This window comes from Conger conger, chromosome 8 (genome assembly GCF_963514075.1).
Source record: "Conger conger chromosome 8, fConCon1.1, whole genome shotgun sequence".
Classification (NCBI taxonomy): Eukaryota; Metazoa; Chordata; class Actinopteri; order Anguilliformes; family Congridae; genus Conger; species Conger conger.
The window spans coordinates 16,447,108-16,472,288 of record NC_083767.1 but is presented as its reverse complement, the minus strand read 5'-3'; the positions used below and the strand labels follow the sequence as shown (position 1 = coordinate 16,472,288).

At 45.9% G+C, this 25,181-nt stretch overlaps 2 protein-coding genes across 3 annotated transcripts in view; both read left to right on the top strand.

Moving 5' to 3' along the window:
- LOC133135152 (membrane-associated guanylate kinase, WW and PDZ domain-containing protein 2-like) overlaps positions 1-18,062 on the top strand; it is a 103,192-nt gene extending 85,130 nt beyond the window's left edge. The window contains exons 14-23 of the mRNA XM_061251946.1: positions 2,199-2,240; positions 2,613-2,728; positions 3,560-3,752; positions 6,015-6,275; positions 7,276-7,461; positions 8,133-8,493; positions 9,118-9,337; positions 9,969-10,112; positions 12,341-12,479; positions 14,572-18,062. Coding sequence (XP_061107930.1) covers positions 2,199-2,240; positions 2,613-2,728; positions 3,560-3,752; positions 6,015-6,275; positions 7,276-7,461; positions 8,133-8,493; positions 9,118-9,337; positions 9,969-10,112; positions 12,341-12,479; positions 14,572-15,218 — 2,309 coding nt within the window. The 3' untranslated portion in view covers positions 15,219-18,062. The remainder of the gene's footprint in view (positions 1-2,198; positions 2,241-2,612; positions 2,729-3,559; positions 3,753-6,014; positions 6,276-7,275; positions 7,462-8,132; positions 8,494-9,117; positions 9,338-9,968; positions 10,113-12,340; positions 12,480-14,571) is intronic.
- A 1,772-nt stretch (positions 18,063-19,834) lies between these two features.
- On the top strand, positions 19,835-24,945 carry LOC133134685 (uncharacterized). 2 transcript variants are annotated; one of them, XM_061250967.1, is made up of 3 exons: positions 19,835-19,992; positions 20,134-20,239; positions 21,490-24,945. In XM_061250967.1, the coding sequence occupies exon 3, from the start codon at positions 22,129-22,131 to the stop codon at positions 23,947-23,949; it is 1,821 nt and encodes a 606-aa protein (XP_061106951.1). In that variant the 5' UTR covers positions 19,835-19,992; positions 20,134-20,239; positions 21,490-22,128; the 3' UTR covers positions 23,950-24,945. The 2 variants fall into 2 exon arrangements, with proteins under 2 accessions (XP_061106951.1, XP_061106950.1); XM_061250966.1 differs by having other exon boundaries at positions 21,486-24,945.
- The last annotated feature ends 236 nt before the right edge of the window (positions 24,946-25,181 follow it).

The following is a 25,181-nucleotide window of genomic DNA, read 5'->3' as shown; positions in this document are numbered from 1 at the left end:
ATTTCCACCAGCAGATGGTTTTATGGGAGCCAACCGTGGCAGACCCGTGGCAAGGTCACTCTGGTCTCTATGCCAACTACCAGCATGAGCACCCAGCTGGACTGCAATGCAACCAAACATGATCAGTTGCTACTTTAGCCAGACAATGGTACATTAGCGTCGCCCAAAAATAACTTGCATGATTGTCAAAGAAAAGAACACTGAAAGCCAGCTTGAGAGATTTTTGATGTGATGTTGCTGGTGGCCAGTATTGGGAGAGTCAGTGTACCCAACCCAGTCCTACCCACCATAGGACAGCTGTGCACTGAGCACCACAGCTGAGCTCTGCTTACCGTTCATGGATAATATCCAGCAATTTTGTTTTTCTTTTCCACTTGCGTGTTCATATTAGTGTACATCTTGAGGTAAGTTTTTAAGGTAGTACAGTGGGAGTGTGTTTTGGCTGAGACGGAGGGTGGTGTGTGTTTGTGGGCAGACTGCACACACACACTCCTTGTGTGTGTTGTGTGTTAGTCTGCTCCCTCCCTGCTGTCACACTTACTGTAAGGGGATTACTCATAAAGGTTTTACCAGCACAGAGAGTATAGGCCACCATAAAAGACACTCTCTCCAGTGCCAGTATTACAGATATTAAACAGCACCAGGAATGTGTACTGTGCTCATACTGGGATCTGGTTTCCCACTGTTTATGGGAAATGTGCTTTATTTTAATGAAATGTGCAGAACTGTGTGATGAACTCAGGCCATAATAATGTAAATGGATGTGGGCATGTGACCTGGTTCTGCAATCGAAAAACCCTGGCAGCATTATCACTCTTCAGCCAGGCAGTGAAGGGCATTTACTGCAGGTTCTGTGCTGCAGGTACCACTGTTTACATCTGCATGCCAAGCAGGTGTGGAGTGTGTGCTTTATAGTACTGACTAAGTTCTGTAGTATGGACTGTGTTCTGTGGTACGGACTTGGTTTCGTAGTACGGATTGTGTTCTGTGGTATGGACCCGGTTTTGTAGTACGGACTGTGTTCTGTTGTACAGACTGTGCTTTGTAGTATGGATTGTGTTCTATGCTACGTACTGTGTTCTGTGGTAAGGACTATGTTTTGTAGTACAGACTGTGTTCTATGGTATGGACTGTGTTTTCTAGTACGAATTGTGTTCTGTGCAACGGACTGTCTTCTGTGGTACGGACTGTGTCCTGTGGTACAGATTGCATTCTGTCGTACGGACTGTGTTCTCTGGTATGGACTGTGCTCTGTGGTACAGACTGTGTTCTGTGGTAAGTACTGTGCTCTGTGGTACAGACTGTGTTCTGTGGTAAGTACTGTGCTCTGTGGTACAGACTGTGTTCTGTGGTAAGTACTGCGCTCTGTGATACAGACTCTGTGTTCTGTGTGTCTTCTATTTCGTCATAACACCCTCACCCTCACTCTTGGCAATAGAGCAATTTCCTGAAAAACGGCAAAACCCAAAATCCCCAACGAGCCTTTTCTCCCAGAGATAAACACTGTTTGATCTGTTCCCGGACACAGAGGGGCCATGAAAGGGAGCGGGTCCTCTGTGTGCAAACTCTGTGTAAAAACTAATGATGTAATCTATCCGCAAGCCCTGGGAAAGGTTTTAGTGACTGTTCTCCTCTAGGGGGTGCTCACCAGCCTAATTAGCACTCAGAGGAGCTAGCTGGACAGACGGTGAACATGCACGTGTGCGGAATAGTCATCATCTCCCAGACGCAAAGTTATTTTTTACATTTTAGGTGCCACCTTTCTGTGAGATTCGTGCAATACATGAGCCTATTCTTATTGGCACAGATGAGTTCGGAGTCTGCAGTTTTCTGATGACTTCAGAATAAAGATGAAAAGTCTCTATATTCAGGGTGTTAATATTAAAAGCGTTATTGTTCACGGTGTTAACGCTCACAGTGTTAATGCAGATGGTGTTAATAGTCAGGGTGTTAATATTCAAGATGCTAATGTTCACAGTGGTAATATTCAGGGTGTTAATGCTGACAGTGTTCAGGGTTTTAATGTTCGAGGTGTTAATAATCAGGGTGTTAATATGCAGAGTGGTAATGCTCACAGTGTTAATGTTCAGGGTGATAATGCTAAAGGTGCTAATACAGACAGTGTTAATATTCCGGGTGTTAATTCTCACGGTGTTAATATTCAGGGTGTTCACAGTGCTTCCTCGGTCTCTGTTTAGAACCTGGCCTACCAAACACTGCCGCTGGAATTGCCTCTGCTGGCAAGTACACCTGCATGCCACATGCGTCACCCCTACCTGTGTGTAATGTCTGCAATGTTTGTGCATTGCTTGTCTATTGTTTGCGTAAGGTTTGTGTAACATTAGTCAGCTCATCTCTTTTGGTCTTTTTTTTCATCTCTACGATTTTGAAACAGACTATAAGCTTTCGCTGTGTGTCTGAGCTGTTAGCCAGTGTCCTGTGTGATTTAACTCTGCAATGCACAGGTGATTCGCTGTTTGTGTCATATGTGAAGATGATAATCAGGTATGTGACAGTGAGACAGGGTCTGTTTAACAGAGTGAAGGGGGTGAGTGAGGCGGGTTTGGACCCCGGTTCTGTTCTGACGGGCTTCTGTTCTGACCCAGCTTCAGGGCTGGAATACCAGGAGCTGGAGGTGCACTTGAAGCGGCAGAAGTCCGGGTTTGGGTTTCGCATCCTGGGGGGTGATGAGTCCGGCCAGCCTGTGAGTCTGGAGACTTGTGACAAGGCTCGTATGGGTCGGGTTCAAATCCCGCCATTTTACTCACTAACCTCCCCCGCGCAGCGCTCACGTGACACGGGTTTGAATCTCGCCATCTAACACATTAATTACTCACACACGGGATGAAATCCCTCCATTTTGTTCACTAATCTCCCACATACCACTCATTTCAGACGGGTTCTAATCCCTCATACACTGTGAGAGAGACTATGATCATTGTATGATCAATAATGTTATACTGTTAGCCAGTGGTACCCAACCCTGTTCCTGTTGGTTTTCACTCCAACCCTAAACAAAGCACGCATCATTGAAGAGCTAGATAGCTCATTGAGCTGCTAATTAGTAGAATCAGGTCTGCAAAAATAGGGTTGAAATGAAAACCTGCAGGATGGTAGGTTTCCAGGAACAAGGTTGGGGGCCACTGCTGTAAGCTAATGTTATACTGTTAGCTAATGTTACACTTCTAGTCTATGTTACAGCACTAAGGAATCTTGTACTGCTTGTTAATGTTACAGAATTACACCGTAAGTTACACTTATGTAATTACACTTTAAGTTTTACTCTGGTAATTAATGTTAATGTACACATTTAGTTAATGGTCCATTGTTCATCACAAATTTGATAATTGTCACACTGCTGGTTAATGTTACACATACCTAATGTTCCAACCACTCTAAAAAACGGTTATTCATATAAATTTGTACAAATTTTCTAACTATTATGTGTATTTTTTGCTGTTATAAATAGTTTTGATTTGTACACATTCCCAGTATTCAGTCCATATGACCCATGACCTCTGACCCTGCAGGGAGCGCTGACTGTAGTTTTCCTGAACAGATCCTGATCGGGGCGATCATTGAGAACAGCCCTGCCGATCGCGACGGGCGTTTGAAGCCGGGGGACGAGCTGGTGTCCGTAGACAGGATCCCCGTAGCGGGACAGACGCACAGATACGTCATTGACCTGATGCACGCTGCTGCCCGCAACGGTCAGGTCACCATGACCGTGAGGAGGAGGATCCAACCTATCGGTGAGTGTGCCCAGCACCTGCAATACGCTTACCTACCTGTGCTTCTGTGCTGACTGGCACAGTAGATCTTACCTGTACACACTGACACAGGAGACCTTACCTGTGCACACTGACATAGGAGACTTACCTGTGCATACTGACACAGGAGACCTTACTTGAGCTCACTGACACAGGAGACCTTACTTGTGCTCACTGACACAGGAGACTTACCTGTGCTCACTGACACAGGAGATCTTACCTGTGCTCACTGACACAGGAGACTTACCTGTGCTCACTGACACAGGAGACCTTACCTGTGCTCTCTGACACAGGAGACTTACCTGTGCTCACTGACACAGGAGACCTTACCTGTGCTCACTGACACAGGAGACCTTACCTGTGCTCACTGACACAGGAGACCTTACCTGTGCTCACTGACACAGGAGATCTTACCTGTGCTCACTGACACAGGAGACTTACCTGTGCTCACTGACACAGGAGACCTTACCTGTGCTCACTGACACAGGAGATCTTACCTGTGCTCACTGACACAGGAGACTTACAGTACTGCGCAAAAGTCTCAGGCACCTGTGTAACATTCTGTACAGATAGGATTCTTTCAAAAATAATTCAATGAAAGGTACTATACATTTTACATTACATTTTTGTAATTTGGCAGAATAGTTAAAAACTGAATCAAATCTATATTTTTTGTGATCACCCTTCGTTGTTAAAACTGCATCACTTCTCTGAGATAGCCAACGCTGTCCTGCAGTTCTATAAGAGAATCAGCCGGGAGGTTGTTCCAAGCATGTTGGAGAACTTGCCTCAGTTCTTCTCCAGACTTTGGTTGGCTCCTTGCTTCTGATCAGACAGCCTTGATCAAGTTTTTTATGTAAAAATTAGTCAGTTGCTTACAGTAATATGTAACTTTTTTTTTTTAATTAAATATAGAAATCTTGCTGTAAAATTAAATATTTTGGAAAATGAATATTTGGAAATCTCAAATGTGTTCTTTTCTGCTAACACACAAAACAATAATATGTATAATATGTATATGTGTGTAAGACTTACATATGTATGTAAGTCTAGGGTGCAGGAGACCTTACCTGTGCACACTGACACAGCAGACTTACCTGTGCTCACTGACACAGGAGACTTACCTGTGCACACTAACACGGTAGACCTTACCTGTGCTGATTGATACCGGAGACCTGGGCTGTGTTCGAAACCTCATACTTTGTATACTACTCGTACTACATTTCAATAAAAATCTGCCTGAAATTTAGTACAAGTGTGTTAGTATGCGATATGGTTTCTTTGTCTACCTGGATTTTGGTTTTGCCTATGCTATGCAAGACAAAACCAATAAAAGCCAATAAAAGCCTTTGCGATTAGTAAATTTGGTATTATCCAGGCTGCAATTGGTTGGTCTGCAATTAGCCTGTCTGTGCTTTGCTCACCTGTGATTGGCTCATATGCAATTACCGTGTATGCGATTGGCCCATCTGCTATTAACCTGTTAGTGATTGGCCTGTCTGTCTCCTGTTGGTTGCGTGCCTTCAGTTCCTCGGCGAGGGCAGATGAGAGAGCTCTGTTCTCCGAGTGTTTTATCGGCTGCTGTAAGCTCATTAATCTCTGCGGTATAATGAGGGTTAGACAGGCCTGATTGGACTGATGTCTCTACTTCTCTCTGTCAGAGACCATTCTCCCGTTTCTGGTGCAGAGCACTTTATCCGAGGGGATTTTTTCCGGCTCGTGTTTTACCTGCATACAAATAAGCAGTGTCTGCCGGCCAGGGTCGTGTGAGGTGAAGGCTTGAATTAGACTGAAAGAGCTGTGCTGAGGAGGCGTGACTCACTCAGGGACTTTTCAGGTGAAACTAAGCTGGTACATAAATGCTGTGCAGGAAGGTGATGCTTATGCTCCTGGGTGCATAGCACAGCAGCTCCTCATATTGTAGTCTGTCACGCACAGATGCATGGGACTATAACACACAGTAACACATAAACACGCACCCACAAGTATCTGCAAATACATACACACAGATGCTCGCACACTATAATGCACACGTGAACACAGGCACAACACATATACACACACAGTAACACACAAACATACATGCAACATTTTAATTCTATTTTAATTCTATATGTTGTCATATTTTAAATAAAACTCAGGTGAAGAAAGTGTTTAGTCCTTAGAGCAGTTATGAGAAGACTGACGTTAGACCCTTCTTCACTGCCCCAACCTGTGACACACCCTCTCTGTGGCCCCCTGCAGGTGAAACATGTCCAGAGAACGGGCGGAGCCCCGGCGCGTTGTCAACGCAACACAGCTCGCCGAGGAGCGAATTCGCAACAGCCACGTTTCCCAGCAGCACCAGCGCTGTCCCGCCCCCTGCCCCCAGCTCCTCCCCCCCAGAGAGGTTTGCTTCCCACAGCTTGCAGACGAGTGATGTCATCATCCACCGGAAAGAGAACGAAGGGTTCGGATTCGTCATCATCAGCTCGCTGAATCGACCAGAGACCACAACCACTATCAGTGAGTGTTTACTACTCCCTACCAGAGAGCCCCATTATCAGTGAGTGTTCACTACCCCCTACCAGAGAATGCTACTATCAGTGAATGTTCTCTACTCCCTACCAGAGAGCTGCAATATCAGTGAGTGTTCTCTACTCCCTACCAGAGAGCCCCACTATCAGTGAATGTTCACTACTCCCTACCAGAGAATGCTACTATCAGTGAGTGTTCACTACCCCCTACCAGAGATCCCCACTATCAGTGAATGTTCACTACTCCCTACCAGAAAATGCTACTATCAGTGAGTGTTCACTACTCCCTACCAGAGAATGCTACTATCAGTGAGTGTTCACTACTCCCTACCAGAGAGCCCCACTATCAGTGAATGTTCACTACTCCCTACCAGATAATGCTACTATCAGTGAGTGTTCACTACCCCCTACCAGAGATCCCCACTATCAGTGAATGTTCACTACTCCCTACCAGAAAATGCTACTATCAGTGAGTGTTCACTACCCCCTACCCGAGATCCCCACTATCAGTGAATGTTCACTACTCCCTACCAGAGAGCCCTACTATCAGTGAGTGTTCACTACTTCCTACCAGAGACACTTTGTGGTGGAAAATTGCCTCATTATCCCATTATTCCCCTTATTGTTTAAATAATTATTGAGGCCTGTGTTGCTATGGATTATATGCGTACAGAAGCAGATTAATGAGATCAGGGTGTAGTGAGCCCTTTTGGGAGATTTCCTGTTTGTACAACAGCTGTCGAAAAGCTTAGTAAAATATGTGCAACATGTTTTCCCCAAACTTCTTCATTATAAACTTATACATGCAGTGACTTTCAAGGCTGGAGTAAACTGGGGTGTATTTTGAGGAAGATCCTCAAGTGTACATCATAGTGCAGAGCTTCCATGTCATTCACTCACCGGACATTCTGTGTGTGTGTGTGTGTGTGTGTGTGTTTGTGTGTGTGTGTGTGTGCGTGTGTGTGCGTGCATGCATGTCTCCTCTCCAGCTGTACCCCATAAGATCGGCCGCATCATCGAGGGCAGCCCTGCCGATCGCTGTGGGAAGCTGAAGGTGGGCGACCGCATCCTGGCGGTGAACAGCCAGTCCATCATCAGCATGCCGCACGCCGACATCGTCAAACTCATCAAGGACGCGGGGCTCAGTGTCACTCTGCACATCGTCCAGCAAGAAGGTGCGGGTCCGCCCAAACCCTCCCGAAAGGGGAATCTCTCTGACCCCTCTCTAAAGGGGAATATCTCTGAACCTTCCCTAAAGGGGAATCTCTCTGACCCCTCTCTAAAGGGGAATATCTCTGAACCTTCCCTAAAGGGGAATCTCTCTGACCCCTCTCTAAAGGGTTCAGAATTTGAGTGTATCTCTGTTGGACTCTTTTTAAGTGCTGATAGAGCCCTTGGGAATATGTGTCTCCAGCTGTGGGACTAGGTTTAGGTTTATTTATTTAGCACAAATTTTAGTACAAATCTGTGCAAGGTGGGAGCGAAGCCCTTACAGGCTTGTACAGAGCTCCACACCTAGCCTGAAGTGTTATGTAGTTCTATTTAATTCAGTTCAATTCAATTTTATTTGTATACTGCTTTTTACAGAGGATTATCACAGAGACACTTTGCAGAGTAATGGAAGGTTCTGGTTTCGTCTCTCTCTTACTCTGTGTGTCTGTATGTCTGTGCCTCTGTGTGTCTTTGCGTCTGTGTATGTGCGTTTGTGTCTGTGTGTCTTTGTGCCTGTGCTAATGTGTGTTGGTGCCTCTGTGTGTCTGTGCTTCTGTGTCTGTGCCTCTGTGTGTCTGTGCCTATGTGTGTCTGTGTGTGTTTGTGTCTGTACGTCTGGGTGTCTGTATTTCAGAGCTGCACAGCCCTCCCTCAGGACCCAGCTCTGAGAAGCAGAGCCCCATGGCCCAGCAGCACAGTCCTGTAGCACAACCCAGCACAATAACCCAACCCAACACAGTAACCCAACCCAGCGTGGTGACCCAACCCAGCACGGTCACTCAACCCAGCACAGTGACCCAACCTAGCATGGTCACTCAACCCAGCACGGTCACCCAACCCAGCATGGGGACCCAGCCCAGTGCGGTGACCCAGCCCAGCACAGTGACCCAACAGAGCCCTGTTACTCAAGTCCCAACAGGCCCCGCCCCCGGTCCTGCCCCTGGAACTGTTGCTGGCTCTGGTCCACCTCCCCAGCTCTACGCCCACGACAGCAGGTAAAGTAACCCACGCACCTTCACCAGACAACCATAAGGGCCTCCCGGTACATGATAGGATATTACTGGACACATTGTAGTGATGCACTGCATTCTGGTACATCTTTTGAGTGGGTTCTGACTTGTGAGCACACCTGGGTCAAATGTATCAGTGAAAAACTGTAACTCCTTCAGTGCTAGTATGACATAAAAACAGACCTGTTGATTCTTGAGCATTTTCAGTCAGTCTGAATATTGTTGTTAGAAAGTTCAGTTGTCAGTAATGTGCAGATTACAGAAAGGTTTTCAGGGCAGAATTCGGTCTCCCGTTCTGAGAGGCAGCAGATATCTGCTACTTACAGCCAGACCACACATCGCAGTGCATCATGGGAACTCTTCCTGTTATCCGCTGGCTGTTTGGCTTCATGTGTTTTGAATGATTGTTTGTGAGATGAATCCTTCCACATCACGCTGTGAAGCTCTGTCTCATCTCCTGCTTTGACGTTGGTGACAGCTGCATCATATCACTGTTTCAGTCACACAAGTTCCTTAGCACACCAAGAAAGGGCTCTTATTACAGAGAGGGCGTTGTTGAGTCCAGCGTTGACCACGGTGTTGGCTTCCTGTAATTGGCTCATTTGTTAGCTACAGGTCCGAGGTGAAAGCCAGGCAGGATGTGAAGCCAGACATTCGACAGCCGCCGTTCACCGATTACAGACAGCCCCCGGTGGACTACAGACATCCTCCTGTGGCCGATTACCGTCAACCCCCCACCCTGGACTACCGACAGCCCCCCATGCTGGACTACAGACAGCACTCACCCGATGCACGCCAGTTCCCAATCCCAGACTACAGACAGCTACAGGTAGCAAGCCTGCTACTGATCTTATACTGCAGACACTATACGCTACTACAGGTTACAAGCCTACTACTGACCTCTTATTATAGACATTATACACTACCACAAGTAACAAGCCAACTGCTGACCTCATTCTACAGATATTATACACTACATATAAGAAGCCTACTACTCACCTCATTCTACAGATGCTATACACTGCTACAGGTAACATGCCTACTATTTGCATCATTCTACAGACACTATACACTGCAACAGGTAACAAGCCAAATACTGACCTCATACTACTGACATTATACACTACAGGTAACAAACCCAATTATATTGACAAATCACATGTAACATATATACTTCAGGCAGTTACAGGCAATAAATACTGTATGTGTACTTCATCCAAGGCTGGGGGACATCTCCATCCACTGCCTCGTATAGCAGTGTACATACCTGTATACCTGTGTGTGCATGTGTGTGAGCCACATAGAGCAGAGTACATACCTGTATACCTATGTGTGTGTGTTTGTGTACGTGTGTACATGTGAGCCTCGTATTGCAATGTAGATACCTGTATACATCTGTGTGCGTGTGTACGAGTATCATATAGCAGTGTAAATGCCTCTATACCTGTGTGTCTCCCCAGGACTTTGACTACTTCACGGTGGATCTGGAGAAGAGTGTGAAGGGGTTTGGGTTCAGTATTCGCGGGGGGAGGGAGTACAAGATGGACCTGTTCATCCTGCGCCTGGCCGAAGACGGGCCCGCCATCCGCAATGGCAGAATGAGGGTACGCCGATGTCATTTCCTGTCACTGCAGGAAGTCCTATTCTCTCAGCATGTTATGCTAGCTCCACATCCATTTCAGTTTATTCGGTGGTATTTTTCACAGGTCTGCTCTCTGCTTGTGGATGGTCCTAATAAGGCAGTATTGTGACTGAAAGGTATTTCCACTGTAAATCTGAAGCAAAGCCTCAGCACTGTGCTTAATTTATACACTTTTACTGATTTGCTTAATTATGGGTTTACTGACTCCAGAAGCTCTGCATGCTTCTCTCTCCTCTTCAGTGAGAAATATCCCTCTGTGAGCTGTGGTGTCAAAGCTTAGTTCCTGTTCCTACAGAGATAATTTTCCTGATGTTCAGGGAAAGGTAGAAAATACTCATTTTCCTCCCTTAACAATAAGTAGGTTTATTATCTGTGGCTTGTGTTACATCTGAACTCTTGATTACCTGGCTGTTTCTTCAATATATTCTCAGACAGAAACAGAATATTGGCATGCTTGTGGCAGCAGTTCAGGGGATGTTGTGTGGATTTAATTAAAGCCCTGCAAGCCCCTGTCTTTGTCTTCACTCATATCCCCTTTCTCCACTAACTCTGAATGTGGATTTTCCCAAGTCCTCTTGAATGGTACGAGCAGAGAAAATGGCTGTTTACGAGGTGAACAGAGGTGTGTCTGTCCATATCCCTGCACCTTCAACCGACTGGTGAAGTGCTCAGCTCTTTCCACAGCATGGGGGTTTTAGTTTACATTTTTTTAATCAGTTTTTATTTCAGGGCGGCACGGATGGTGCAGTAGGTAGCACTGCCGCCTGGGTTCGAATCCTGGCTGGCCAGGATTGGCCGCACCAATTCACTCACCCGTGTGAGTGAATGGTGTGTGTGCCCTTCGATGGACTGGCGACCTGTCCAGGGTGTATTCCTGTCTTTCACCCAATGTATGCTGGGATAGGCTCCAGCCCCCTGCGACCCTGTTCAGGATAAGCGAGTTAGGATAATGACAAAATTATTTGAAATACATCCTGGAGGTTTTGTGTCTTTGTAGACAACAGCTGTACTGACCATTCCTAGGTACGTTCAAATTAGACCTGCGAAGCATAGCCTATTTGAACTGTTCTCTTTGAAGCTGTGGATGGTTGTGATGATAATAATTTAAAAAAGAAAGTTTGTTTCTCCATTTATGTTCAGCACACCCTGAGAATATCCTTTCAACAGCTCGACACCACACATTTTGTTTGCAGTAATAACTACTGTATGCACTTGCTTTTATTAGTAACATTAGTGTATTCAAAATGTTCCCAAATGCTACATTCTCTTTTACGACCTCCAGACGCTTGAGAGCTCGTGGCTGTCTCCGTTATGAAAGGTTATGGCCCAGAGATTGCGCTCTTTTTACAAAAAAAAAACAAAAAAACATCTTGGTTGACTAAAAGGAAAAAAGAAAGGGAATGCAATGTAATATTACTGAATCTGACACAACTGACTGCGATCAACTCTTTTAAAGCTGGTGGAAAAGGGATCCAGCTCTATCAAAAGGAAAACTAGCACCTCATCCCAAGCTGGCATTAGTTCTGTCTGTAACGTCATTAACAAAGGCTAAAGCAGTCAGACATGTATTTAATGCAAGCAAAAAAATTAATTTCAGGCAAATAAAATGCATGTCAGTGTCCCTTACAAAAGATTTGACTGACTGCCGTGTTCCAGAAATACCAGAGCACTCGTCCCTGAACCTGACATACTTTCATAATATTTTCATATCGGAGTAAGAGATCTGCACAATGAGGTGATTGACGTATTTGCCCTAAGCGTGCGTTTGTGAATACGGTCAGCGATGCGTGAAATGAGCACTAAGGACCTGTCAGATGACCTCAGGGGTTAGTGATTAAAGGCCAACCGTTTTCTGTCCCTAAACCTCCTCTCAGATTACTGTAATAACATGTAATGGCCGCTCTTTTGTCTTCCATTGTAACCCTTGCTCTTTCTCAAATTACCTCCCATTAACTGGGCCCAGTTACATTTATCCTAGTAATTGGTTTCTTCATTTGGTGCTTTGGCATATGAAAGACCTTCTGCACACATGCCTAGTGTTCACTGCACTCAGGGACACATCAATTATGGCCTTTTCATAGGGCAGCTGAGTGGCTCACCTGGGTAAGATACAATGCTCTTCGAGTGTGTGGGCGGCTGGCAATTGGGCGTAGCATGGTCTCCGTGACAGCCCGGGTTCTCTGCCTGCAGGTGGGGGACCAGATCATCGAGATCAACGGCGAGACGACGCGCGACATGACGCACGCCCGCGCCATCGAGCTCATCAAGGCCGGCGGCCGGCGGGTTCGACTGCTGCTGAAACGGGGGACGGGCCAGGTCCCCGAATATGGTGGGTGTCCCCCCAAAATCTCACCTGTTCCTTATAAGACCTGCTTCCTAACATCTACTATCTGTCCCCTGTAATTAACCACACAAAACACTGTCTGCTCTCTGTATTAATAGTACTTTTACATTAATATAGTACCTCCCTCTGTTTCTAGAACTTGTCTCTGTCAGTAATAATTTTCTATATAATAGCAGCTGTTCTTCTTCTTGATTAACAGTAGAGAATGTGTGCATCTGATTTAGTGTGGGATAACTTTCTAACAGTATGTGTGTGTCTGATTAGCTTTGGGTTAACTAATGATTTGTCTAACAGTGTGAGAGCATCTGATTGGCTGTGGGTTTACACTAATGATTTGTCTAACAGTATGAGTGCGTCTGATTGGCTGTGAGTTAATTCTGATGATTTGTCTAGGCTGTCCCTCCGCTTCCTTTAGGAATGGTTCCTTCCAACCTCTCCATGTGCATGAAAAGTGACAAGCATGGCTCTCCCTATTTCTTCATAATGGGCCACTCTAAAGACACGGTTTGTAACCACCGGCATGCATACTTTCTGTCCGTCCTAACTGTTTCTACTGTGTGCTGCAGTTCTATTTCACTGGGGTGTGTGATGTATCTGGGTGGGGGGTTTGGGGAGGGTGACGTGTGTAAGGTTAATTTGTGGGTGAGGTATATATAGAGATTGTGGGGTGGTGGGTGGAGTTTTGGGGGAGTGTGCTGTGTGTTTAGAGGGGTGTTATGTTTGGACTGTGTGAACTGTGGGGAAGAGTTGATTTGACGAGTGTCCTAGTTTCATTGAACGTGCAGCGATTAAGGTAAATAAGCCAGGCTGAAGTTTCTCTACTTCTCAGTACCAAACTTCTGGTAGAGCAGTCTCTCTAGTTCTCTGACCAGCAGGAGGTAATTTCTTACCTGATTGGTTGTCAGAATACTGGCTCCTCCTCCTTCCTGTTATAATGACATCACTGTGAGAATTCTGGGGGGTTATTTTCTGAGATTCCAAATGAGGGCAGTGTTTACACTGGACCTGCTATTTTAGCTCAATTCAAAATCGTTGAACAGCATTTTTTAAGTAGATTTTTTAATGGACATATTACTACTAGACAGTATTGGTATTCAATGGTTAACATGGGCATCCTGCACACAGCACTCTTGTGCAATTGCCCTCTGGTCGTCAGTTCTAAATAGGCTGTTCTAGTAGATTTGTCACACTAAAAGGGCAGTATCCATAGCAGGCTGCAGCGGAAAGCTATCAGGAATAATTTGAGTGGCCTCAAAGTCGATGTGAAGATGAAGTTTGAGGGCTTTACCCAGCGATCTCAGCCGCTGTCGTATCTAAGCCCATATTACGCTGAACAGATATTGATCCGTTTCCTCAGTCTGAGAACCCACAATGCTCCACTCTGAAACCCGCCATCACTTCACCAAGGTCTCTGCCAAAACTAAGATGAACAATATTACCCAGCCGGGCTGAGTGTCAGTTCCATTTTAATCCAGGAAAATTGAAGAATAAATCATGAATTTCAAATCATGAATTTCAAATCACAAATTGAGTGTCAGTTAGTGGGAGGTATATCCTGTGCAGAGCCCCACAGAAACACAGCAGTCCTCTCACTGGCACTCTATGCTGCCCAGGGGAGATTCTACTGCTTCCTGTTTATTCATTAGGGCTTCTGGGAGTGGCTGGGTTGGTGTTTCTAGGTGATTACATCATAACTGTTTAAGGAAGAGGCATTCAGAGAGTAGTGTGTGTGTGTGTGTGTGTGTTTTTGTCTGTGCGCGTGTGTGTGTGTGTGTGCATGCGTGTGCGTGTGCATGGGTGTGTGGCTGCAATACTTTAACCCTTTGGATGCTGGTAACATTTGAAACTATCCTGCAGATCCTGTTTAGATTGTAATCTAAAAATCTTACTTTAAATCTTAACTTGAAATGTGCAATTATATGAAATGCGAATTTTGTGCTGGTTATGGGAAGATTGTTAGTATTTTATTGTAAGTAACTTGCAGGAATTGTGTGCAAATGGTTAAAGTAATTGCATTGGTCGAGTTGTGGACAGGTGACGAGTGACATGCTCAATAATCTGTTTCCTTTCTCAGTAGACAGCTCCGCCCCCCGAGACTCTCTCCCCGCACCTTCCCCAGGCCTGTCGGAAGTAGCCCCGCCCCCCGACCATCTTCTGACCACTCCTTCGCCTTCATCTCATCCCCTGGCCCCGCCCCCTGACCCCTCCCACCCGCTGCCCCCGGACGCAGTGCAGGAGTGCCGAGTGGAGCGTGCCCAGAGCCCCGCCCAAGACCCGCCCGCTTTGGGGAGGCTGGGCGGGAGTGGGCGGGGCCGGCACCGGGAGAGTGGCAGGTCCACCCGGAGAGGGGGCGCGGCAGCGAGCGATCAGACAGGGGACCCCAAATCCACAAAAACCACCAGGGGGAAGTCCCAGGACACAGCAGGTGCTGGAGAGAGCAACACAGCCCCCTGCAGGGAGAGGAAGGAATTGACGCGGTCCCCGAAAGGCGGCGACCACAGCCTGAACGGCAGCACCCACGGCAACAGTCGCCATGGCGTCGATAGCGGTCGGGGGCCCCCCACGGAGCCTCGGGCCCCACAGGGCAGCAGGAACACTAGCGGTGGTGGGATTAGTGGTGCAGCCAGCCGGAAGGCCACAGTGTCCCCCGGCCCCTGGAAGATTCCGGGGTCCGATAAGCTGCCCAGCTCGCTTCGGCCTGGACCTTCCACTGTGAGCAGATAACAGCATAACCCCATCAATAGGGGGCAGCGCTGCACCCCTCTCTCTGGCCTGCTACCCCACTCCGACAACCCACTAGAAAACACATGAGCTCCATTCCTCCTTTTTTTTAAGCATTGTTTTTAATTTATATTCTATTTTAAATTATTTGATTTGAATGAGATTACACCCACCACCTTAAAGCAAAAGCTTGTACGCCTCCACTGAAAAACAGAAGAGGAATACGAAAAACGAACGGGACACGTAGCGTGTTGGGGTGGCCCTTTCCGGGATGTTTGGCCTAAACGGAGGAACTTTACTTCCGGTCTGGGGAGTAGGAAAAAGTCCTCGTTTGGCAGGGAACTGAGCCTAGCGTAGCGTTGACGTCACAGCCAGATCCCTCACCACCGCCGTTTCTTTTCTCGGCGTCACGGAATGTGTTTCATGAGGCACGGGAGCGGAGGAGAGGTTCGTGAAGGAAAAGAGGAACTGAACGAAAGAGGATATTCATCAACAAACTGCCTTAAACCTGTACTGATATAGCACTGACATGGAAGATATCTCCAATCATTCAGCTGATAATATAGATATATACATATATTATATAAATATGTGAAAAGGTATGTAAATACAATCATCTCTAAATATATCTGGGTGAGCTAGCAGTAGTTCTGAGAGATACAGTACGTTAGGTCTGCTGCAGGTACTTAAGGACATAAACTGAAAAACCATCTCATATCCTGTGGGTTCTGTGATTCAGCTTCGGGTCAGTGTGGCTTTGTCTTGTTCAAACTCAAAAAACTACAAAAAAAAAGAGACACAAACTTCATTTGTGGAAGGTTTCTGAAGGTCTTCTCTCTCGTGTTCTCCCCCGTCATACTTCACGCACCAAGCCACTGTGGAAGGGTGCTGTCTCATTGGCTGGACTGGAGAGCAAGATTGTGGGAGTGGGCGGGGCTGAGTGCCTTACAATGTAGTCTCACGTGACGGTGGCGTAAGCCGTCGCAATTCTCCAGGTCTGGAGTTTGAGGTCTGTTATGTCTGTAGAGCTGAAAGCTATACCCAGGCTGCTATTAGGTCAGGCACAGTCAGTGATACTGTGGTGGACTCTAATGTCAGTGTAAGTGTTTTTTAACCACTCAACTCTTGTCTGTATTTTTGTCCGGGACTTTTAAGATATATCTCTCCTCATGAGGTCAAGTTGCACCAAAAAAATATATATGATATCATTTGAAGGTCATTGTTTTTGACAGACATTGTTTAAATATGTTTATATGTAGGCGGTAGTTTTGTTTGTCATTTCCTTTGCGAAGGAAACGTAGATCTCATGCATGAATGTGGAATTGCAGCGTAGCGTCTTAGTGAGGACGCAGTAGCTCCTTACGCCTGTCTGTCCAGACGGAACCACAGGTAAGTTTCCCGCAGGTCCTGCGCTGTTAGAACCTAGGAGGGGAGCTTATCACAGGAAACCGGGGCGCAGAGAAAGAGCCGGTCAAAACGCGGTCGGCTTTTAGCCGAGCTAGCCGAACTTTGCCAAAATTCAGAGGTGTGCCACGGTGTTTAATGCCACGTCCGTGGGGAGTTGAAACAGGTGGGGGGGGGGGAAGGCCTCCGGGACTTCGATACCCAGCATGCCATCAGAGTGACCTCCATTTCAGAGCTCCTCCCACACGATTATGCCGTCTCTGTTAGCTGGGCTGTCGGGTGCCTTCAAACACGCAGAGGACAGGAGCATTCTTTGCCAAACAGTAGTCCATGTTGACAGTGAGATTATCTGGAAGCAGTTTCCAATTGTGGTCAGTCAAATGCTCAGTCACAGATTTTGAGATTGGAAGGAGAAGCGAATGGACTGAATTTGTTCAAATGATTATTGTTATATTCCAGTCAGTACTCCAGGGAGCACTGCAACTGCGAATGCAGTTTTCAGAACTTCTGTCACGGTTAGCGACCCTACCCATTATGTCGTGTGAACATTAAATAGTTTTACATCCCAGTTACATTTCAGTAGAAGCTTTCATTGAACTCTGTTGACACTTCCAATTAACATAATTTCTGGGCATCGCTTGAACAAAATACAAAATGACTCTGTCTTCACCTATTGGTAAGCCTCACAGCATCTTGTCAATTGATTTGTCATTTCAGCTGTAGTTTCATGCCAGCTCATTGCACACTAAGACCAGGAAAGTTGAGAATGCAGATGTACTTTTGACTGTGACTGATCATGACCTGAAAGTCTCAATGTCCCAAGTAGCATCGCTTCAAACTGAAGAATTAATTTTCTGCATATTGCACTAACCGGGAGGCAAAGAAGGAGACTGATCGAACAAAAAACACCTGCTTTGAGCTTATATGAAATTACTCGATCCATTTCTAGTATCATTTGGATACAAGCGTCATTATATTTGAAACGGAGTAAATCGGACAAGTGGCTACACCTGATTTTAAGCAGTCACCTGACAACTGTGCTGTACAGGGGAGCTGATTGGCTCTCCTTCGCCTCATCGTTTTTGTATACAAGAGGCAGAGGGTTAGGGATTGGGCGAGAGGATACCGTCGGCATTGGCAACCAGAGCGGATTTCTGCCTGCTGTAAGTATTTTTATATGAAGTAGGAATAAACCCCTGTGAAAGATGGCTCGTTCATGAACCCCCCATTCAGAACAATATGACTGTGTTAGCTGTGTATTTACCCTGTACAGCTGTATCTCTATAAATATAATTACATGTATTATTAATAGTCACAAAGACTGTAAGTGAGCAACTATTTTTATGAAATGCAACACAATGGATATATTAACTTTTGCAGAAATCTTGTTTACTGTATGATACTCTGAAATAATGTCAAATAAAATCTTGACGCCATCTAAAAAAAAAAAAAAACATATTAGGAATGTTTGTGGATTTATTTATTGGGGTTTTTGAGATCATCAGAGAGCTGAATGAAGCCCTGCTCTCCAGTTGAGTGGGACCACACTGTGCCCAGTCTATGGTGGTGGCTTTGGGTGTAGAGTGACTGAACCAGCCCCCCAGACACTGCCTCTTGCTCGGTGCTCGTCGACTGGCTTTGGTCTTCCTCTCCTGATTACACGAGTACTGTACCCCAGAAACGCATCACTGTAACACAAAACATACTGAACCCCTCAAACAAACAATGACTGTATGATATGTTTGTATTTAACATTTAGCGCTCATTTTCCAAAACCGAAATGGACTGATGGCTTATTCTAAAATTCAGTAATCGGATTTAATCAGATATCAAAACATTATTCAGTAGATTTAGTCCCTGCACATGTGTACAGAGTCCAGCCCCTCTCCACACAGCATGGACAGGATCTCAAGGCGCAGCCGAGGTGAGGAGAGTGTCCGGTTTGGTGACCTCAGAATCGCATCTCTGCTTTTTGCGGATGATGTGGTTCTGCTGGCTTCATCGGACCGTGACCTTCAGCACGCACTGGAGCGGTTTGCAGCCGAGTGTGAAGCGGCCGGGATGAGAGTCAGCACCTCCAAGTCCGAGGCCATGGTTCTCTGCCGGAAAACGGTGGATTGCTCCCTCCGGGTTGGGAACGAGTCTTTGCCCCAAGTGAAGGAGTTCAAGTATCTCGGGGTCTTGTTCACGAGTGAGGGTAGAAGGGAGCGTGAGATCGACAGGCGGATCGGTGCAGCGTCAGCAGTAATGCGGGCGTTGCACCGGACCGTTGTGGTGAAGAAGGAGCTGAGCCGGAAGGCGAAGCTCTCGATTTACTGGTCGATCTACGTCCCAACCCTCACCTATGGTCACGAGCTTTGGGTAGTGACCGAAAGAACGAGATCGCGTATACAAGCGGCCGAAATGAGCTTCCTCCGTAGGGTGGCCGGGCTCAGCCTTAGAGATAGGGTGAGGAGCTCGGACATCCGGAGGGAGCTCGGAGTAGAGCCGCTGCTCCTTCGCGTCGAAAGGAGCCAATTGAGGTGGTTCGGGCATCTCATCAGGATGCCTCCCGGGCGCCTCCCTTTGGAGGTTTTCCGGGCTCGTCCAACTGGGCGGAGACCCCGAGGGAGACCCAGAGCCTGCTGGAGAGATTATATATCTCTCCTGGCCAGGGAACGCCTCGGGATCCCCCAGGAGGAGCTAGAATGCATTGCTGGGGAGAGGGACGCCTGGAATACCCGGCTTTGCCTACTGCCCCCGCGACCCGACTCCGGATAAGCGGGTGACGATGGATGGATGGATGGATGGACATGTGTACAGTCTCTGAAGCAATCAGATATGTTTTCATATAATTTTGCAATATAAAGATGAACCTCTATAAATAGTTACTGATCAATAGACAACAGCCATTAAATAAATAAATAAATAAACTACACCTGTAGTGGTGTTAATACCAGCGCTGTCTACTTGTTTTACCAGAATTTTGGTGTGGATTTGAAATGTACTGGATGGGCAAACTATCTTTTCTCTTTTTCTCATTCACAATCCAGCTTGGTTGTTGGAGATGTTAATCTCTTTGTTCGATATTTCCCATCTCGTAAATCCATATGAGAAGGAACCTCCCGGCCAGGAGGGGGCGCGCACTATGATTGGCCGTACACGATGTTTCCAGCAACCGGAAACACAACAAGAAGTTCACTTCTGGTTATTGTAGTTATTAAAAACCCCAAAGGTGCTGCATTTTCTTGTCTTACGGGGTTGCGGATATGGGCGACAAGCACCGGGATCTTCCGTCCTGGATGATAGGGGGAGACGCGAAGCTAAGTGAGCAAGGAAAGCCCGGAAAAAGCGCGCAAAAAACAGAAAAAAAGAAAAAGACGAGAGTCCAGAGGTTGGTCCGCAGTTTGCTGCATAGTGTTTGTGTGGACTGTTTTTAAGGAGATAATCGATTGTCCAGCCGGTTGGCAATATATTGAATTGTTTGTATCTGTGAATCAGTTTGCAAACCGCAAGTATGTTTGTCTGAGTCCAGGGAGACGGTGTATTTCATGAACGAGGCTGAGCTAGTGGGTGCGGCGTTGAGGGTTCTAACCGAAGAAGGTCGGGGCAACCCTGGAACTGGAACACTTGCACTGCAGGTTAGTCACCTAAAATAGATGGCCTTTGGCGCATTAGGTGTTTGACACTCACAATCTATTTTAATGTACTACGGTTAGTTTGTATTGTCGAGTCATTTCTCATGGAAACTAGATTACCGTGTACTACCTAATTCGCAGAAATTGAGAATGAGATGGAATTACCCCCGTCTTTGATTGCAGCTTTGTAAGTAGCAGTATTAAATTCGTTTAAGGTGTACATTTCACTGCAGTACACTATGAGATACAAATCCCTTAAAATGGCATGAATTATATGTTATTATTACTTCTACATTAATTTACCCCTCAACCATACCCACCCCCTTAATTTAAATGAAGTACCCCTTAAAAGGAAACCAAGATTGCTTAATGAAAAAAAAAAAAGATCCATTAAAAACCGCCTTCGTCATTAATTGGAAGATTAATGGTATTTTAAAGTAAAAAATGAAGGGATCTGGTTTCCAGGTGCTAGGAGAGACCAGGGCTGGACACACGGGTTGGTTGGCACACAACTATTTTCAGGTTCTTTGAAGGTCATAGACACAAAAATGTAACATTAAAATGTTTGTTCTTGAACTTTACTCATCTATTATGTTAACATTTCAGTTTTATAGTATCAAAAGTAAAATGTATATATATATATATTTTACATTAACATGTTAGTTGGAGATATTAGAAATGTCTTAAATCCAGTTAAGAGATGGAAAGAAATTAGCTATTTTGATATAAGATTTGAAAGTGTTTTGATTGTGATTTGAGTGATGTTGGCTGGGTAGCATTATATTTTCTTAGCGGTGGCTCCCAATGTGAGTGGTGTTGCTCGGCACAATTTCGGGGTTGGTTGGCACACTGATAATGTGCTAGTCCATGCATTATTCATATGTTAAACATTATCAAATGTAATTCTACACAAGTCCACATGCCTGTGTGTGTGTGTGTGTGTGTGTGTGAGTGTGTGTGAGGGGGCTCTGAGCATAATATTGTGGTTACTGTCCCATTAGTCACACACACACAAAAACACACATTGGTGCAAGCACACACTGTCCATAGGTCTAATACACACACACACACACACAGACAAGCAAGAGGAAAGAGAGGGGGAGAACGATAAAAGGAGAGAATAGTGTGCCAACCATTCCTGGTCTCCCCAACAATACATATTTTTTCTGACATGTATAGGCTATTTTCTGTTTAGACAAATATAGCTCCTTTATATTTTGTTTACATTCTACTTTGTATTTACCATAAGACAGAGGCTGAAAAGAATCGGCGAGAGTGTCTGGTGAAGGCAAACAGCCTCTTTCATCAAGAGAAAAAGGAAATTGATGTTCGAATCGGACACGGAGGAGGAATCGTCTGACTGTGAATTGAGCGAGAAAGCGGACATCTCCAAGACTGACCTGGAGGACTTGGCGGAGAAAGCGACGCTGCCTTACGTGGCACAGGAACCCGGAAGCCCAGGCCTGGCAGGTGTCTCGGACCGGAACCAGGAGCCGGTCCTCCCTAGCCGCGGCACTGCACCAGGACTGGACCGAGGGGGCACGTCACCCGGGAGCTCCGACGACGAGGCTCTCCGCCTTGTGCGGGAAATCTTCTTCACGTAAACCGGGGATCATCCAATCACGGCCCTCGAGGACCGAGAACTGCTGGTTTTCCACCCTCCCTTCACCTTGGGAGTCAGGTGTGAAGACAGTCTGGCCAATCGGTAACACTAATTGTTCTGCTGATTACCTGGGAGAAAAGAAAACCGGAGCCAGATTTGGAGTCGGGGTCCAGTTTTGATGATGGCTGATGCAAACAGTTTTCATGGAAATTGCTGACCAACGTCACCTGGCTTACAATGTTTATTACTTATTACAATATGTTAAGCTAGCCCATTTTTTAAACAGAAAATGGCACCAGGTTGGAATAAGTTGAGAAGGCAGGAAGAGGGGAGCTCTGCATTTATAAGAAAGAAGTATAACCAGTGGAGCGAGGAGAGGATGAGGGCAGCAATGTGTGTATATAGGGAAACAACAGAGGCAGGCCAGAAGCCAAATTTGCGTTTTTTAGCCAGGGCATGGAATGTACCCAAGTCCACCCTTGAAAAGAGGGTCAAAGGGTTGGTCAGTGGGCACACGCATTCTTCCGGTAGAAAACCATTTCTCCCAGCTAATGCAGAAAAGGAGCTGGCTGAATTGCTGAAGACATTAGCAACGAGAGGTTTTCGTTTAACCAAACAAGATGTGCAAAACATTGCCTTTGACTTTGCCAAAGCAAACAACATCAAAGGGTTTTCAGAAGTGAAAAAACAAGCAGGCTACTATTGGCTTAGAAACTTCAATAAGAGGAACCCTGGGGTGGGTATAAGAGAGTCAGACGTTGCAGCAGCAGCAGCAAGGGCTCCAGGTAAGAATCCCCAAGTTGTGCACAGCTGGTTCGAGGAGTATAAAACCCTGCTGAATGAACTTGGACTTGAAGATATTCCATCTCATTTATGGAGTTGTGAAGAGTCTGGGTTACAAGATGATTTCACCCCAAGACAAGTTGTCAGCACGGCTGGGAAGCCTTGTCATGACGTAACCGCAGGGCACAGAGGAGAAACTACAACGGTGCTCGCTGCCTTTAATGCAGTGGGAACGTTCGGTCCAACAATGGTCATTTTCAAGGGGAAAAGGCTGAGGAATGAATGGCTTCTTGACTCACCTGTGAATGTTTTGGCAAAAGTCTCGGAGAACGGGTGGATAAACTCTAACCTCTTCCTGGAATGGGGGGAAATGTTTATTAGACAGCTTCCCAAAGATGACCCCAACCCCCATATACTTCTTCTAGATGGTCACAGCAGCCATGTTTATAACCTTGAGTTCTTGAAGCTGATGAGGCGTAATAACGTGCATGTTATGTGCTATCCTGCACACTCCACACATGCCCTACGGCCTGCAGATAAGCCATTATTCACAAGTCTTAAGTACAACTGGCAAGAAGAAGGAAGAAAATGGAATCTGAATGCAGCTGGGCAGAAGCTGCCAGTAGCTGAATTTTTCACCCTGTTCAATGAGGCCTGGAAGAAGACTGCTACCATTGAGAATGGTCAGGCAGTTTTTAAAACAACGGGAATGTTCCCACTAAATGAAGCCATCATCACTGCTGTTGGCTTTGCACCGAGCCTGACAACGGAAAGATCCTTACCAGCTGAAGCAAGCATGGCAAATCCAACTATAGCTCCAGAGAGTCACACTACGGAGGTTTTGGAGAACATGGTAGGGGAGGTGGTGCTCACAAAAGAGGAGGCACTGGAAGAGGGGTCAAAGTTTGTGCTTTTCACGCCAACCTCGTCAACCTCTCCTGGGCCTTCAACGTCAGCAGGCATTTCCCTGTGCTGCGTTCAAAATGACCCGCCACCCTTTCCTTCAACATCTTCAAGTGTTGCACCGGAGTCAAGGCCAGTGACCTTTTCAGACACAATTCAGATTCAGAAACAAGAGCAACAGGGCAACAAAAGGGCGAAACCAGCTACCTTTAGGCTGACGGATCAACAGCATTTTGAGTACCTTGGTTCCAAAACCAAAAAACCTGGAAAGTATCTTTGTAAAAGATACAAACAGCTACATGGGGACTCAACTGATCCCAAAGCCAATGAGGACTGGGTTAGCTTCCATGAGTCTTGCGGGGAAGAAGATGGGATATTTGAGGATGAAAGCTTCATATGTGAAGACTGTCAGTGTAGAGTGTAGAGAACGTTCACATGCGGCATGCACAATTTGATAGTTATTCCACTCCATTTTAAAATCTTAATCACATATGCGTACACGCACTGCATGACTGCATAATGACTGCAATGCATTTACTTGTTGGACTTTTCTCAGTTTTGTTTAAACTAATTGCATTGTATTCATGAAGTTCTTCTGTTTGAACACCAGTTATGAATTCAATGAATTGACTACCTAAACAAAGTTTTAAATGGCACGTGTAATTGCGATGAACATTATTGCATTAGTAGACCATTATTGCAATGAGTTTTGTTTGAAAAACTATATACATTGCATTCATGGTTGAATTATTGTTTAATGTATAACTTTCATGCATAAGTGTACTGAAAGTGAATTTCCAACTTTACCTGAAGGAGGAATGTGAGAGAACTTCAAATATCTAAAGGACCAGATGGTAAAGAATTAATTAATTAACCTTGAGAGTGTATGAACAGTTTCTGACATGTTACCAGTAGTCACCAACCCTGTTCCTGGAGATTTTCTATCCTAGGTTTTCACTCCAACCCTAACAAAGTGCGCCTCATGCAACAGCTTCAGATCTCAGATCTTGAGCTGCTAATTAGTAGAATCAGGTGTGCCAAGTTAGGGTTGAAGGGAAAACCTTCAGGATGGCACCCCTACATACCTGGAGCAGGGGTGCATATCTCAGGGCCAGTCTGCGTAATGGTTTTTGTTTGTACTGGTTCGTACTGCGTACTGGTTTTTGTTATGGGGCGACATGGCTCAGGCAGTAAGAGCAGTCGTCTGGCAGTCAGAGGGTTGCCGGTTCGATCCCCCGCCCGGGCTGTGTCAAAGTGTCCCTGAGCAAGACACCTAACCTCCAAATGCTGCTGACGAGCTGGTCGGCGCCTTGCATGGCAGCCAATCGCCGTTGGTGTGTGAGTGTGTGTATGAATGGGTGAATGAGAAACATCAATAAAGGATAAAGGCGTTATATAAATGCCAACCATTTACCATTTACCCTTGTTCCAACCAGTTGCCTTGTTTTTTATTTGCTGACAGCTCTATAAATTACCCTGGTTCAAGCCGGTACTTGAGCACAGTAAAATCATTAAGATACACTTGCAGTCTGCAGCTGCAGCTGTAGCCGGTACTCATACACGTCAGATAATTATTTAATTTACTCAATCATAGCTTAAGACCAGAAGTTGGCAGAAAGTCCTGAAATGGATCGGCCCTTGTTGTGCACCCCTGCT

What these genes read in the sequence shown, in the direction of transcription:
- LOC133134685 (XM_061250967.1), top strand. Translation starts at nt 22,129, where the DNA reads ATGGCACCAGGTTGGAATAAGTTGAGAAGGCAGGAAGAGGGGAGCTCT.